This window comes from Primulina tabacum, chromosome 11 (genome assembly GCF_025594145.1).
Source record: "Primulina tabacum isolate GXHZ01 chromosome 11, ASM2559414v2, whole genome shotgun sequence".
In the NCBI taxonomy this organism is placed as follows: Eukaryota; Viridiplantae; Streptophyta; class Magnoliopsida; order Lamiales; family Gesneriaceae; genus Primulina; species Primulina tabacum.
In genome coordinates this window covers 38,061,334-38,078,151 of record NC_134560.1, presented here as the reverse complement: position 1 = coordinate 38,078,151, position 16,818 = coordinate 38,061,334, and the positions used below count along the sequence as shown (strand labels likewise).

At 35.6% G+C, this 16,818-nt stretch overlaps 4 protein-coding genes across 11 annotated transcripts; all 4 read right to left on the bottom strand.

The window, feature by feature from the left end:
• Positions 1-296: 296 nt before the first annotated feature.
• On the bottom strand, positions 297-3,650 carry LOC142519047 (B3 domain-containing protein Os01g0234100-like). 5 transcript variants are annotated; one of them, XM_075621933.1, is made up of 7 exons: positions 3,545-3,645; positions 3,377-3,454; positions 2,312-2,346; positions 1,856-2,000; positions 1,568-1,774; positions 1,383-1,464; positions 297-1,287 (listed from the first exon to the last, which is right to left on the bottom strand). In XM_075621933.1, the coding sequence occupies exons 1-7, from the start codon at positions 3,566-3,568 to the stop codon at positions 542-544; spliced, it is 1,317 nt and encodes a 438-aa protein (XP_075478048.1). In that variant the 5' UTR covers positions 3,569-3,645; the 3' UTR covers positions 297-541. The 5 variants fall into 5 exon arrangements, with proteins under 5 accessions (XP_075478048.1, XP_075478051.1, XP_075478049.1 ...); XM_075621936.1 differs by having other exon boundaries at positions 297-1,266; XM_075621934.1 differs by having other exon boundaries at positions 2,312-2,348; positions 3,385-3,454.
• Positions 3,651-4,460: 810 nt separating this feature from the next.
• Positions 4,461-6,990, bottom strand: LOC142519904 (uncharacterized). Of its 3 annotated transcripts, XM_075622916.1 has the most exons (5): positions 6,897-6,953; positions 6,735-6,820; positions 5,701-5,735; positions 5,466-5,524; positions 4,461-5,354 (listed from the first exon to the last, which is right to left on the bottom strand). In XM_075622916.1, the coding sequence occupies exons 2-5, from the start codon at positions 6,759-6,761 to the stop codon at positions 5,041-5,043; spliced, it is 435 nt and encodes a 144-aa protein (XP_075479031.1). In that variant the 5' UTR covers positions 6,762-6,820; positions 6,897-6,953; the 3' UTR covers positions 4,461-5,040. The 3 variants fall into 3 exon arrangements, 2 of the variants coding, with proteins under 2 accessions (XP_075479031.1, XP_075479032.1); XR_012813806.1 differs by having other exon boundaries at positions 5,598-5,735; positions 6,735-6,990; XM_075622917.1 differs by having other exon boundaries at positions 6,735-6,967.
• A 1,611-nt stretch (positions 6,991-8,601) lies between these two features.
• LOC142518390 (uncharacterized) lies at positions 8,602-11,932 on the bottom strand. The gene is made up of 7 exons (XM_075621176.1): positions 11,593-11,932; positions 10,945-11,002; positions 10,515-10,595; positions 10,217-10,252; positions 9,897-10,136; positions 9,668-9,809; positions 8,602-9,534 (listed from the first exon to the last, which is right to left on the bottom strand). Exons 1-7 carry the CDS (start codon positions 11,769-11,771, stop codon positions 9,053-9,055), a joined length of 1,218 nt encoding a protein of 405 aa, XP_075477291.1. The 5' UTR covers positions 11,772-11,932; the 3' UTR covers positions 8,602-9,052.
• Positions 11,933-14,514: 2,582 nt separating this feature from the next.
• LOC142518208 (uncharacterized) lies at positions 14,515-16,378 on the bottom strand. Of its 2 annotated transcripts, none has more exons than XM_075620932.1 (4): positions 15,985-16,378; positions 15,820-15,885; positions 15,402-15,616; positions 14,515-14,733 (listed from the first exon to the last, which is right to left on the bottom strand). In XM_075620932.1, the coding sequence occupies exons 1-4, from the start codon at positions 16,231-16,233 to the stop codon at positions 14,664-14,666; spliced, it is 600 nt and encodes a 199-aa protein (XP_075477047.1). In that variant the 5' UTR covers positions 16,234-16,378; the 3' UTR covers positions 14,515-14,663. The 2 variants fall into 2 exon arrangements, with proteins under 2 accessions (XP_075477047.1, XP_075477046.1); XM_075620931.1 differs by having other exon boundaries at positions 15,402-15,611; positions 15,812-15,885; positions 15,985-16,359.
• Between the last annotated feature and the right edge of the window lie 440 nt (positions 16,379-16,818).

The following is a 16,818-nucleotide window of genomic DNA, read 5'->3' as shown; positions in this document are numbered from 1 at the left end:
TGAATTATCCTCTTTTTAGGAAAAAAAAACCACATGCATTAGGGTCATTTTCAAAATTTCCCCCATATTCTTCTGGCTACCACTGTATTCACGATTTTCCCATTTTTATATCTTATGGTGTAATTGAAAAGGTAAAAAGATGCTTACACATTAATATTATTTTAATAATATCTTTAATTGCTAGAATAATATTTTGTTGCGTTTTGACATGCTTAAAAATACATGCATATCATATTGTTTGCATTATTATACATATCGCCATGTAAATATGATGCTTATTATAAATTGATTTATGTAAAAACTCTCTCATTCAAGAAGTCAGGCCACAAGAGATCGGAGACAGAAGAAAGTGTGCTTCACATTTCTATTCAACTCAAAAAAGTAGACATCTTCTGCCTCTAAGGTGGCATATTAGTTCTCAAGGATACCAAAAGAAAGCCACCATATGACATTCTAAGTTACACCACCAACCATCGGTCCGGTTTATCGAAACCATCGGTCTGGTTTATAGTACAAAATTTCTCCAATAACTGAAAGCTTTTCACCATGGAGCAGTAGCAATTTTATTAAACTCAGATCCCAGCCCTTCCTTCTCGCCATCTATCTCGGCCTCCAGACTTTTTATCGATTCTTCAAGGGCCGCTATACTTTTTCGCAATACATCCATGGATGAGACTTTCTCATTCAAAGCTCTCTTTTTCTCCTCAACTTGCACACATTTTGCACTGTTTGATTCGTTAATAGTTTGGTATTTGCGTGAAATCTTGACTAGCTTATCTATCCGAGTACGTAGAAATCCCACGCTCATGCCCAGTTCTTCAAAAGCTTTAAGAGTGTTGTCCCAGGATTCCAAATTATGAAGAGAGGCAACGAGACTTGTAGATTGTATAGCATCTGCAATATTCGAGGTTTCAGAAATCATTCCCGTGACAAGCTTGCTGCTAAGGCCGGTCATACGGTCATGAAGAAACATCTTCCGACTGCAGCACAACTCATAATACTTCATTTTAGCATGCACTGGTAATTCCGAGTCCAGGATTAGGCCATCCACATAAATTTTGAAATCCTTGAATCTTTTCACATCTTGAAATTTGAGTACAGATGCTGAAAACCGGATGCTTCCAAAGACGTTGGAGCAAATATTATCACGACATGGGGAAGGCGAATGGTCAAATTTAAATCTTTCTGTAATGTCTTCTTGGTCGCTATCGTCCCAAAAAAGATCCTGCTTTTCTTCCTTTACCCCCATACAATTTCTCGCATCTTCTGCAATTTGATCATCATTTTCTTTGACAGTATTTTGGACGAGCAAATCACGATGTGATTCTTTGACAATTAATTTGCCTATGATTTAGTAGAAAATATGAGATGAATCGGCATACCAGTCACAGTGAGAACATCTTTTTTCGGATTTTTAATAGCACCATCCACTTTCGTTGGCCTGCATGACCTCACAACGTATACCTTAACATACAAAACAACAATAGCTTTATATTTTAGCACATATCAACATCCACAATTTTAAATATAAAAACGATGTTTAAAAAGGGGGTGTAGAAAAAACGACCTTAAACTTGCAATGCTCAATCAGATGGAAAACTAAGACATCTCCCTTGAGTAATCTGTTAGCATTAGAGAAACTTTTCCATCCAACACGGAATCTACAATTGCTAAACCTGTACCCGACACTGAATTCCTTCTCATTTTCGTCCACAAATACAACAGTATCCTTGTCAATCGGGAAATGTTTGAGGCAAAATTTCTTCGGTAAAACCTGTTGTCAAAGAACGATGATTCCACAGAAAAGTGTCGCACAAACTTCATATAGATCATATGTGATAAAAAATCGATTTACCAGATACTGTTCTTTACCACCAGGGACCTGCAGTTGAGTTAAAATCTTCACACAACTTGGGAATTCTGGGGATAGATTAGCTTCAACCTTTTTAGCTCGTGCCAAGGCACAGAAACAACTAGCTGAGTTCACTGTAGCTCCTTTACTATAAGATTAGATAGAGATTGCAATAAGACAAATCTGGTAATAAAAAGAAACTCCTCATCAAGGCGAAGCCGGAAGTTGGTGTTTGTATACAAGTATAAAACAAAATTCGAAAAATTTCAGGGTGAGGAATCATGTTTATGTGGATGTGTAATAACTAATAAATGTTTAATAAAAAAAATAACTAAAAACTATACAGGTATGTAAAAGTTTAAAAGGAAGAGGACAACCATCCTTCCAGCTCCGCGACTGCTTAGTCTTGTTTCTTGAGAGAAGCTAAATTTATATTTATTCATATGATTCGACACTTACCACATCACACGCCTACTAAAATTTCTATCTTTTTCCTGCTTTAAAAAAGATTCTATTAGTTGATCCTTTCCATGGAAACAAATAAACAAAGGTTATGTTATGAAAATCATCCAGCTACAAAGCACAATAGTATAGACACAAAACAAGAAAAAATAACTGAAAATACGAAAAAGATGTAAAGTAATATAAATGCCATTAAAACATGATTCATATATAACTCTCAGAAGATACAACATTGTTTATCGCTTCTATCCTCAAACCAGTCAGTACCAGTATGAGTAGAGGCGACAGGAGGTGGAGCAAGGCAAAATATCTGAAAAAATATTCTAATATCATCTATAACTTCCTTTCAAAAAAATTTAAATAAGCTCGTCACCAAAGATATTAAATTCTCGCAATGGTATCGAATTACACGAAGAAAAGGCCCAACCCCATCACACCCTTCAAGAGTGTAGGTTGCACAATTCAGTTAACCATTTGCACCCAAAGCATCCGATCTAAGGACCTGTTTGTTTGACATCACATCACACATCCAAACCACTAGCTTTCCAAGTGCAATAAGCTCCTAAATTTGTTAGCTAATGCATAAACGATAGTAGAGTCGTCGTGGAACCATGATTCGCGGAGTTGGGCCACTCTGGCAGTTGACGCGACAAAGTTCCAGGCTAAAACAGGTGAACAACTACTGTAACACTATTTTTTATGGGATATAGTTGATTTTCTAATATTGTTTTTTAAAAACAAAAAAGATCCGCCACCGATTGTCGATTAAATGTCCATGGAAATAGAACGGCAGCCTCCACAATAACACATGCAGTCTCTTTCCCTTGAGAAAACCTCCACAATTCACTCTCCTTTGAATATTTGGTGCATGTATCTTAATGAATCTATAATGTGAAATACTGAGCCGACCTTTTCACCTCTAACACTGCATGGATTCTAACTGAAAGTTCCCACATCAGGCTATATAAGCAATAAAGCATTAATGGCAAATATTCAAAAAACGAAATGTTAGCAGGGAAAAATTTCAAGAAAAGCGAAACAATAGTGAGGGAGTATTTTAACCTTCTTCTTCTTCTTCTTGTGCTCATCTTCGTACAATCTCTTTTTACTCCTCGAACTCCACATATTATGACTCGACACCTACAAATTATTACTTAAATGTCAAAATCCATTAAACTAAATAATCAGTATGCTAGCGAGCGAGAGAGACAGAAGAATCAAGAAAGAGACCTCAGAATCGGAGGAAGAATCCATGGTTCTTTAACCCTTTCAACAGATTTTTTTTGTCCTTTTTACAGAGATTTTGTGGTATCCGGACGTGTGTCTTTCTAATTTCCTACAGTTATATATATATATATATATCACACATCTAAATTATATTTTAACATCTTTAAACAATTTAACTAAGAGTTATTAAAATATTTTTAGTACTGAAGCATATGTACGTTTGATAATTTATATATTATGGTAAAAACTTGTGTGAGTATTTGTGAGACAGATATCTTATTTGGGTCATTCATGAAAAAATATTATTTTTTATGCTAAAAGTATTATTTGTGGATATCGGTAGGATTGACATGTCTCACAAATAAAGATTCGTGAGATCGTCTCAAGAGACCTACTAATATATTATATATAGGCTTCGTGTTATGGTCACAAACCATATTTCCCATAAATTTTATATAAAAAAACTATTATGTATCATCATAATCATAAATATTAAAATAGTTATTCCTATTAATTACTAAAAAAATTAACTCTAAAACTATAAATTTTAATTTAATCTCAAGAATTTTTCAACAAAAACTAATTAAGCCAAAATATATTATATTATACGTAAAAAAGAAAACTTATTTTTTTTACGCACACAACATATGCAAATGTTATGAGTAAATTTATTTGATTGATCATAATTACTATTCCATGCAAACTCAACTTCACAAAAATCATTTCTAAGTTAAATTAGCCAAAGAACTTCAGTTAAACAGAAGTTTTTTGAATTTAATTTAACATTTCATATATAATTTCACTATATGTACGTTGATCATTTGGATTTACCAGAGCGCGACAAAAGTAGTCGACAACGTGTTTCAAAGATTAAAAAAATAAAAATAAATAAATAGCCCAACAAATATAAAGACAAGTGATCGACAACAGAAGAAGAATTAATGTGTGCTTACATTTCTATTCAATACAAACAAGTGAACATAGTTTTTGAATGTTTCATTATTTCTCAACAAAGCCACTAAACTCCACCATTGGAGATCGATCGGAAGCATGTACAAGTCTTGTTTTTCACTTTAAGTTTTTTGCGTAAAAGGGAGCTTCTTACCATGAACTAGTAGCAATCTCCTTAAACTCTAAGCCGAGCTCTTCGTTTTTACCTTCAATACCGTCGATCTCGGCCTCGAGAATCTTTATTGATTCTTGAAGGATTGCTATACTTTTTTGTAATGCTTCCATGGTTGAAACTCTCTCTCCCAAAGCTTTCTTTTTGGCTTCCACTTGTGCCAACTTCGCGTCTTTCGGTTGATTGGTAGCTTGGTATTGGCGTGAAATTTTGACTAGCTTATCTACCCGGGTACGAAGAAATCCAACATTCATGCCCAAGGCTTCGAAAGCTTTAAGCGTTTTCTCCCAGCATTCCAAGTTGTGAATAGAGTGAGTGACACTAGCAGATTTGATAGCATCTGCTATATTCGATGTTTCGGATATCACTCCGGAGACTAGCTTACTGCCGAGGCCAGTGATAAGATGGTCGTGAAGAAACATTTTTGACTGATACATAGCTCATAATACTTCACTCTAACATCTGTTGGTAATTCCGAGTCAAGAATTAGACCATCCACGGAAATCTTGAAGTCTTCAAATCCTTTCACGCCTTGAAATTTGACAACAGATGCTGAAAATTGGCTGCTTCTGGAGCAGTCAGAATGTGAGCCGTCATGCTGCACTGTGGCAGGCGTAGTAAGATCTTGGTACCTGTACTGAGGTGAATGGTCCGGGAGTTCTTCCTTTACGATGACAGTTCTTGCATTTCCTGCCATTTGATCATCACCATTTTCTTTGGCATTTATTTTCGACGAGTAAACACTGATTTTTTGACAATTTGAAAATGATTTAGCAGAAATAATGAGATGAATCGTTATACCAATAGTTGAAGGAACATCAACACTCGAATTTTGGGTAGCCCCGTCTACTTTTGTCGGCCTGCATGATCTCACAAAAGATATAACAGTTTATAAAAAAAATTCAAAAGGGATGAGATAGGGATGGGGTTGACCACTTCCAGCAGCCTCCTCTGCCTCTGCAACAGCTTAATGCCTGCTTGTCTTTCCCTTTGAGAGAAACTAAAGTCAAACTTATTAATAGGATTTAGATCTTACCTAATCACAAACGTATTTAAATTTCCAGTTTTCTCCTGTTTTATAAAATATTCTATTAGTTGATCCTTGCATTGGCAACAAAGAAGCAAGAAGATGATGGGGTGACGTGATGAAAATCATCCAGCTATAGAGCATAACATAGTCCATAAACCAAGAAAAAAATTGAAAATGGAAAACACAACATGTAAAATGCCATTAAAATATGAATGAATGTCAAACTCTCAGAAAATTCAGTCATACAGCCATTTTATAGCTTCTATCTCCAAACTAGACAATTTAGAGCAGAGGCTAGGAGGTGAGCAGGGAAGATCAAAGAAAAAAAATCCTCTAGTACCTAAGATTCTGTATTAATTTTGAGTAGTATACATCATGCAAAACCACGTTATGGAAGTTGGAACAAAAGGTAAATCATTCAACCAAATACTAAATCCTCTCGCTGGTCGTTGATGCAAGTTGCGCCCAAACATCCAAGCTGAGGGCCTCGTCTGGACATCAAATCCCCAAAATCTTAGCTTTCTAAAAACGTCCCAAGTTTATTAGCCAATACACTAATACTAGTTGAGTCACAGTGGGACCTAACATAACCGAACCAATTTCACTCATCGGCCAATATTTGATGCATGTAATGACGTAAACTTAGTTCAATCTATAAGATGAACACGGATCACCAATGTCTGGCCTTTTCGCCTTCTCCATTCCCATCAGTTCTCAACAAACTTCCAACTACTAGTCTACATGCTTATAACGATAGTCCAAACTCCAACAAAAATCCATCTTTTAGTTGAAATTCATTAGCAAACCTACGCTTACATTAGACGCAGATAGGAAGACATAAAACCCCTTCAAGAAATACTCGAATAAAACCAAATGCTAGCGGTAAACATTTCAAAAGAACTGAAACAAAGGTGGCAGAGAATTCTTTAAGCGTGATGAAGAACATTTGAAGCATCGTCTAACACGGAGCATTATTTCACAAGGCTTGATAAATCCCATTTCCATATTAAGAAAGACAAAAAGAGAGAGAACATTTTTACCTCCCCCTGGTGGTGGTTAGAACCCATTTCCTCACCTTCGTTTGCTCCTTTTTACCCTTCAATCTCCGCATCCTGTAACTCAGCACCTACAAATCAGATACAAATCAAAACCCATTATGCAAAATAATCAATCTGGTGGCTCGAGAGACAAAAGAAATCGACCTCGGAACGGAGGGAGGATCCTTAAATAATCTGCAAAGAACCTTTCAAATGTTCTTTTTTTGGGAGTACGGGGGATATGTGATATGTCGCATGACATTCCTCCTATTTGTGGGCGGAATCGGATAATTTTGAATTTTTAAAAAATATTCATTTATTTATTGAAATTTAAAATAGCATCGTGGGTTGCTTAAAAATAATAATAATAATAATAATAATTTCATTCTCGCGTTAACAATTTATCATAACAAACTTATCGCACAAAATTTGTCGAGTACAATTTAATTGATTATCGTGATTTATATATTTCTGTATTAGTCGAAAATTTACCCACTATACATCAAATAATAACGAACGCGAGTTTTATTCTCATAAAAATAATAACAACACTGTGGTCAAACCATATATCATTATATTTGGGGAAAAAACAGTACCTCTATTTGATATTTAAAAAAAAACATTGTCCTTCTGACGATATTTTGTTAGCCAAAAATAGGTATTTTTTCAAATTTGAAGTCTGATCCGCGTTACTTTTAGCATGTCTTTTTACGTGTGATTAGGTTTCTTGTGAGATGGTCTCAAGAATTTTTATCTGTGAGACTGGTCAACCCTACCGATATTCACAATAAAAAGTAATACTCTTAGCATAAAAAATAATATTTTTTCATGGATGACCATAATAAGAGATCCGTCTCACAAAATACGACCAGTGAGACCGTCTCACACAAATAACAATTTCTTTCTTTACATTTTTATGCAAGTCTATGTATCTTTATATACAATCTATATAACAAATTTATTTTAAAATCTTAATTTTATCCCCTTCAAAGGACCTTTAAGGCTACGTTTGGTTGGAAGGATAAGATAAACTAATGATTAGTATGTAAATGATAAAGAAAATGATTGTGGTAGGATTGTAATATATGGTGTAAAATAATATTATGTTTGGTAAGATTTTTAAGTGTAGGATAATTTTGAATTTTTTGATGAAAAGACAAAATTGCCCTTTCCCTACGCGGCGGCGGCGACGGCCGGCCGGCCGGAAATGGTCGGCCGGAAACGGCTGACGGGGGGCGGCGGCCGGAAAAATCGGTCGGCGCCGGTGGTCCGTCGACGGTCGGTGAGTTTGAATATAAGAGAAGGGTAAAATTGAAAAAATATGAGGTATTAAGAGTTGGATAAATAATCCTAGGGACTGAGCAGGTATTATTTTAACCTACCTAATATAACCTAATCATTCATAGGAGGGATTGACTTGGTTAAATAATCACGCGTACCAAACAGCTGACTAGGCAGGATAAAAAAAATAATCCCGCCTAATCACGCGTACCAAACGCTCCCTAAATATACTAATTCTACGTTTATTCACACGCATCACAGCATGTTCATGCATGGAAATTGGGAAATATAATATTTTGCCCCTAAAAAGTATAAAGTATCATCACTTGTAGGACACCATCAAGTGGCCCCCAAGAAAAAATAGTTAAAAAACACAAGGAACCATAAGCCACGTGGCAAAATGTCAGAATGATGAGGGGAATGCTCTCTAATTTCTAAAAATTTATGGTAGACTGGAAATTATGAAGAAATTATCTTTCAATCCTTTCTTAATATCTATAAATTTGGTAAAATATCATTAATACAAAAAAATTGGAAAATGAGATGAAAACTTGTGTCTGTAACACACAATCTGAACTGGAAAGTAGCATTTAACATAAAAAACTGGAACTCCTTTATTTATAAACATCGAATAAAAACTTCACAATGGCTCATCCTCTACAGGAATTTTACAAGCATTTTGATTACATTATTCATATATAAACACATGCTAATATCAAGCACAGCACTGTAAGCTAGTGGACTACTCCTGGTCGAGCTTCATCCCTCCTTATAAACACAAAAACCGAAAATGTTTTGAGCAGGTTATCTTGACATAATCTAATACGTACATCCATCGAGCTACACTTTCAGTGTCAAACTATAGTCAGTTGTTTACCCCATCAAATTCTAGATCACCTTGCATATGATCCAAAACCCATTTTTCCAAAGATTGCAATATACTAATTTCGAACATGGTTTAATGTTATGTTTACTTCAAAAACTATGTATTCTCTCAACATCCAAGAACTTTCAAGTGCACAAAGTTACCTCAGAAGCTCTCACAATCTTGATCTATGCTTAATGCCACTGAATGGTGATCGCTTGTGTAATGAAGCAAGTGGCTCTCTGTTCAAGGCACCTGAGAATTTAATATCCCAACCTTCAACTGTTTTAGGGACACAGACGTTGAAAAGTACTTGACCGAGAACACTGTTGGTGTGCATACAAGGGCTTGATCGTACAGGTGACCTCTCTTTTTGGTCCTCCTGTGAGGACCCGAATTCTTTGTTGTTTTGATAAGCTAATGAACTTGGTAGAAAGAAGTGGTCGTTTGGCCCCACTGCAACTCTTTGGAAGCTTTGATTCGAGTCAACTGCTGCATTCTGGAGATCACAAATCAAATCAGAGATTACATCATGCATATAGTCCGTCCGAGATCTTTCTCCAAGTTTTTGTATTTTTTGGGAAAAAACTGAAACCGCCCGCTCGAGCAACTGTGCTATCGCAGATGTGTATTGCATTGTCAGATACTTGTGATGACCTAGAACATGTAATAGAACAAATACGTAAGCATGCATAAAAAATAAAATATATAAATTTGTAATAAATTAAAAGAAATTTGACTAGCAGTGGAAATTTAAGACATTGGCAGACAACTGGTTTCAGACTAACACCTAGGTGGGCAGAGGAAGTCCACTTCACAACTTTTACATCACCCCCCACATCCTGTAAACGCTGAGCAAAGTTGCAGAGAGTTGAATATGGAGCCACACCATCATTTTCTGAGCTTAAAATGAGAAAGGGGGCACCCAAACCCTAGAAAAAAGGTAAAAGAATACAAGAGTGAGGCAGCAAAAGAGTCAAGAAAGGAATTGGAAAAGCACAGGCCAGTTGGCAACTTACAACTGATGAGTAAAGAGTTTGCCAGTACTCTGCATTTTGGGATCCAAACCTGGTAAGGAATAAAGCATCCAAGCTTGAAGTAACACCTTTTGCAAACAACGAAAGTAGCTTTGATGAACCAGGCATTCTGAGGATGGAACGGTGCAAAGCAAATCGGGCACCCAAGTCATCAGCAAAATCAACAGGATCAGAATCATAGATCTGGGCTGAGATGCAGCTTGCGATCAATCTACTATCCTCCTTCAAGTGACACAAATAGTTCAATAAAAGGGGGTAACCTCAACGCATAGAATAGACAGAAGACCAGGGACAAAATCTACCAGATTTAGCTCAACTTCAGAACGTCCTTCAATAATCTGCATCCATTAGAATAAGAATCATTTACATGCCACATGTAGAACAAGAAGAAAGTATTTTTTAGTCCTATTTTACCATATAAAAGTGAACTAACTCCATCATCAGAGTGATGTGAGGCTTAATTGAAAAGACTTGTTCAACAAAGTCGTCAAAGAAATAGTTTAAAATGGTTAATGAATGGAAAAGAAGCAACACAAAACAAAAATTTAGATGCAACTTTTGCATGTATCAGCCATGAAAATGCTCATGTAGTGAGTTTACCTGGAAAACCTTGTACATGCAAGCTTTAGAACCACCTGAAAAGGAAGAAAAGACTACAGGACATAGTCCAGACCTTAGCTCCTGCGAATACAATAACACACGGAATAAGATAGAAAGGAGTCGAATTTAATAACTGAATATTGATGAGCAAACCATGTCTAAATTAACCACAGGAAAATATGATATCAACATGCGATTGAGATGATGTAGCATGAAGGCCATCACCATTGAGTCATGCTTGGGAAGTCAACAAGGTTACCCAAACTAAGAAAGAAAAATAGTTCTTTCATAATAATAACATAATTCAAACATCAGAAGCACAGAGGCCTGAAATAAATAGATAATTGAGAAAATTATTTAAAGCTTGTGTTCATAAGTTATTGTTCGATTTGCCGTTGATTTCACATGCAAATATTGCAAACAGACTGACCTTGGCAATCTCACTGAGAACAGAAAAAGCAATTGATGTAGCTCTCTCAGGAATGAAACTGCAGAAAAATATTCCACAATCAAATGATATTTGACCAAAGAACAGAATCGGAGTCAAATGCAGATCACACACAAGACCAACTTTCCTTGAACAAGCAGGAAAAGGGACTAAAACAAGCAAAATAAGCAGTATGCATGTATCATGTGCCACAATTATTGACTAGGGAGAATCTCATTCAAATATCTTTGTCTCGTGTGATTTTTCATCATACTGATTCCTAAAAATTGATCATATAAACGAATATGCGGCTCCGAAATCTAGCCATTCCAGTGTAATTCTTTCCCTTTTTTCGTTTTAAATTAAATATTACAAATAATCCCAATTTCATTTCGCCACCATTTATTAGCTCGTGATTATCAATTTACTGACACAAAACACACGCTTCAAACTTGCAGTTTACATCTCACAAAGCATACAACCAGAACCAATTCAATCAATCTTCATAAGGTCGATTTTCCTCATACGGTAAGGCACTATTGTCCACAACTAACTAGACTTCACTACCGCAAAATCTAGCTCAAAAAATTCAAACATCAGAGTCAGCCCACACCAAGGAAAAAAACAACTACTACGAATACAAGAGCGTACGGATTGAGATAATCGGAGCGGCAAACAAGAGAATTCCATCCGAAAGAAGAGTAGAGGGCGACGAAATCCTTCAATTGGGCTCCGCTAATCGACGCCCACGTGAAAACCACGACTATCCCCTTCACTTTTACCTCTTCTCCACGAATCCGCACCCAATAGCACCTCCCGCCGATGCTCATCGTCGATTAGAAACTCAAATCCAGTAGAATCGACTTCCCAATTTGGAGATTTGAGGGAATGAAGATTTGGATTGAAGGGGGGATATAGAGAGAGAATGTGACGAAGTTTTGTTCCTGGTGGTAAATGGCCGAGTAAGATTGAGCATGTGCCAGGTCAGACGATGCGCACCACGGCGCATTTTAGTGATTTATAATTCGTAAAAATTCAGCGACCCGAAATTGTCTCGGGCTGTATCTCATTGGGCTTAAACTGGACTTCACGGCCTTAATACTGGTTTGGAATTGGGCTGATATTTATAAGCCCAATCAAAGAAAAATTATTACGCCAATGATTGAAGCCGATTACCGAATGCATGTGTAATTAATTCAAGTTTTATCAGTGTGAGGATCATTAAATCAATAATTAAGGTCAAACATAATTATTAAATTAATATTGATTAAATTAATTATTGATATTTGTTATTTAATACAAGAATAAGATCCTCGAATATCCTAATTGATCGAGAAGTTTGATAATTTATGTTATATGAAGTACATCTCAAGAATATGATCTCACATCTTATTATTGTATTAAACATGATATACTCATGATGTATTGATAGATTTAATAGTTTATGTTACTTTGATTTATATCTCAATATTCGATTTACCATATAGATTATATATATACACATGCATACATACAATTTTTCATAATACATTTTTGTGAAATCTTTTATTTGTTTAAAAATTGAAAGAGTGCATTTATCCATATTAGAAATCTCCAAAATAATAAAAAAAATTATAGTTCAAAAAAAAAAAATAAACGATTGTCACCAAATAAAAATAATGAAATTCGTACTATAATTGAAAAGTATCTACTTTGAGTAGGTCTTTTGTGAGACGATCTCCCTAATCTTTATCTGTGAGACGGGTCAACCCTACTGCTATATACAATAAAAAGTAATACTCTTAATATAAAAAATGATATTTTTTCATTGATAACCTAAATAAGAGATCCGTCTCAGAAAATACGACTCGTTAGACCGTCTCACACAAATTTTTGCCATCTACTTTTATTAGAATTTTCAAATCATGTCCAATGGATACTAAGGTAAGTAATTAAGAAATAAAAGATTGTTGAATCCGAGGCCATCCTTTCTCGACTTAACCAATATATTAGCAACATTCTTTCCTACTTTGGATTCCAATGCTTCCCTTACGCAATATAATATATATATATGATGTAGCCAAAAATGATGATTATCCAAACTACTCTGCTAGTTCGTAAACGAGTCCAAGTAGCTGGTGGAGAGAATCTTTGTGGGTTATCACCTGCGTCAGAAACGAAATGTCAGAGGCGTCGGGGTGGATACTCCGACGCTCAACAAGTAATTGAGAGCTAAAAGGTTTTCGTATCTAAAAGTCTTCCTCCTCCTAAATAATGAGAATACTCTCCTATTTATAGATTTTTTTTGGAGAGTATATAGTGGGTTTGGGCTTTAATAATTAATAATAATTGTGGGCTTGGGCTTTTATACTTAATTTGAGCCTCGTTACCCATCAATATATATATATATATATATATATATATATATATATATATATAATAATAATAATAATAATAATAAAATAATGTGCATCAGATCCAAAGCACATGGAAGCCATTTGGAAACCACTCCATCAATCAACCCACATGCATCACTAATGGACACAATACTTGCATTATCTCTTCTAATTATCTACTTTACTTTACATGTTTCAATCTGTGCCAAAAGCCCTTTTCTTCTTCTTCTTCTTCTAACCTTTTGTAAGATCGGATCTACTACTTATATGTTCGGTGAGTCAACGGATGCTTAAGTTGTTTAAATTAGGATAATGAAATTCAGTGTTCTCGATGTGTTATATCTATACATTTTGTCCTTAATAAAAAAATATATAAAATTTTATTTTTGAAAATTTTAATAAATCAATCGCTATAAGTTTGTCGGAGACATTATATGTAAGATTTTATCCATTTCACTAGGAAACACACGCATTCAATTATATTTTACTAGCCAAAGCCTCGCTCCTGGTTTAAAAGATCTATCTCGAAATAAACAATTTTCAAAATGAATTCACAAGGCCCACGATGTGTAGTTGCATGTAAATATCGTAGATAAACTAATAACGTATATATATTAGCATGTCCGAATGGAATATATATTGAAAACGGTGACTTTGGACATTTATCCAAATCAATGGAAACAGCACAAATATTCCCCATACAAAGAAAAGCCCTTTTCAATATTTTTGTTACTTGTTATAAAAATAAATTCATAAAAAAAACTAATTTGATGAAAACCCCATGAATCCCTTATCTGAAAGAATTTTGAAAAAAAATTTATAAGGAAGTCATACTTCAAATTAATCAAACACCACCCTTTTATATATGTGGGGATGGGGTGCAGACCTGAACTTATGGTGAGTAAGTATAACCACAGTCAATTTTTTATTTTAGTTGTTTTAGTTGAGAGAGAAATTTGTTACGATTGAGTATCGGACATGAGACTTTGTTCAAAATTTGAGACCTCAATATCAGACTGCCAAGGCTATAAGCCTTCGCGAAAATATAAATTTTAACAAAAGCTTCTGATTGAGAATATAAATGTTATCTCTATTATTTTAAACATTTTCCATGTTATATATCTAAAGAAATTTAGCTCAAACCACATGTCCAAATTTCAGGTCTTCTCTACTTGCTGAAAAGTAAATGGATAGAAAGTGAAGAACTCTAGCAGCTTTTTCACATAATTATGGGAATAGCTTATACACAAGAGAGCTAGGCTTTATCAGAAGATGGAAACAGAAACTTTCTAAAAGGAAATTAAAAATAGATGATTTGTTTTTTCCTTTCTAAGTAAGAATTATCATTCAAGGCTGTAACCGAACCCACTGGTATCTTCCCTCCAATGGAATGTCCTTCAAAAAATCATAGTTATACCTGAAAACAGAAGGGCAGCCACTCAATCAAATCATTTTTTTGCTTCTTTAAGTTGTATAAACAAAAAACTCCAAATAATTTTCCAGTGGTGGTTAATGATTAACACGTCCATCTAAAAAAAATAAGGGAAAGAAATGTTGAATTATTAGAAAAACTAGTGAAATTCTTTCGAGTCCACATATTCATAAGGACAAAAACTTGTGTGAGACGGTCTCACAGATCGTATTTTGTGAGACAAATCTCTTATTTGGGTCATCCATAAAAAATATTATTTTTATTGTGAATATCGGTAGGATTGACCCGTCTCACAGATAAAGATTCGTGAGACCGTTTTATAAGAGACATACTCATTCACGAGACGTTCGCTTCCCGATTCAACTTTAAACTTTTAAACCGTTTTGCAAAAAATCGGATGGTACTGGCTTGAAATTAAATATTTTTGTGACCATGTGTTTCCACGTATATAGAGTGAGATAATGGAATGTATTATTATATAAAAAAAATTATGTATAGAATCTAAAATATTTGGATGATATTTGTTAAACAACTCAATAATAAAAATCACAGATTTTCCTCCGGAGTAATGTAATCTGCAGGCGCAGTGGTACCAAACACAAATGTGTGTAATGATTACATGCATATGCGAAGTTGTAAAAGGTAACACTCACTTTTCAGTGAATCGTTTCTGGTCGCACTTTTCTGCCGCCGCGAAGAATTCTTCTATCTCCTCAGACGATGGCATCTTCTCTGCCGCCGGCGATGCGAGATCCCGGAGAGATTTCACCGTCTGCGACAATTTTTTCTTCTTTGCCGTTGAGGATCCCATGGACACTTCCTCTGAGTCTCCACAACGCTCGCTTGTAGGAGTAGAAAGGTTACTGAAAAACCATAGCAACGGTACAACAAATTTAAAACACCAGATGTAACGATGAAAAATTAATGCTAAATTGAATGAATATTCACTTCAAAAAAGTGAGTAGAAACAGCTTTTCTATTTACGGATGGATATACCGAAATTCAGAATTTGAAACGGTGAAATTAAAGAATGGGAAAATGATCAATAAATTTATTGACTTACAAACTGAAGCCGCCATTGACGGGCGTTGAGCTTTCCGTTTCGAAACCCTCGGGCTCGGACTCCGAAACAACGTTCTGAAAGGAAATAGGAACGATTAATGATGAAACTGAATTCTATATGTTTTCACAAGTACAATTCTCATTAGAAACTGAGTTTGAATTTCAAACTCTCACTTCCAGATCTGGTGATCTCGATCCTTTCTGCACATCGTCGCCACTTGACTCATTATCATCCTCAGAGCATCCATAAGCTACCGACGCCGCCGACGAAAGTGAATTCTCAGGTAATTTCACGTCTCCGGAGTCCATATTTCCATGCTCAGAACAGAGCCTCCTTTTCCTACATAAAATCAGCTGCACATCCTCCTCCTCCGCCGCAGCCATAGCTTTTCTCCTCTCACTTATCTTCAGGTATTCCGCCATCTTTTATCTACCTATACATACATAGTATATACATGCGCGTTTTGCATGTGTGTGTGTGTGTGAGAGCGATTGAGAAGTTGCCTTTAGAAGCTGAAAGCTCGATTTCTTTTGTCTTGACATGTAGCTTTCAATACCAGACTTGGCACCGAAAAATTGACGGGGGAGGAGGAGGGGCAGAACGGGAAGTTCGTAAAGATGGTGCTTTGATCCAACGGTGGAGATCAAATGAGCGGTTAACGTAGCATGTGGTCCTGACTCCGTTAACGGTGAGCGGGCACATGGGAATGCCGTTACGAGAGATCGGGACCCTATGAGGGGGATAATTATGGCGGTCGGACCCAATAAAATACAGACACGTGGAGAGTTGGAGACCGGCAGTAGCCGGTTGGGGGACCGGGGAATCTCGGAATGACCGCGGATTTGTTACAGTATAACTGAAAATCAATGCGAGGAGAAAACTTCATGCGGTTGGTTCGGTTAGTTGTGTTTTTGTCAAGTACTCATTTACCAAAACAGGATGAATTATGTTCATTTTATTTTTTAATTATTTATTTCTCAAAATTCACATTTGGTATGATTAAATCG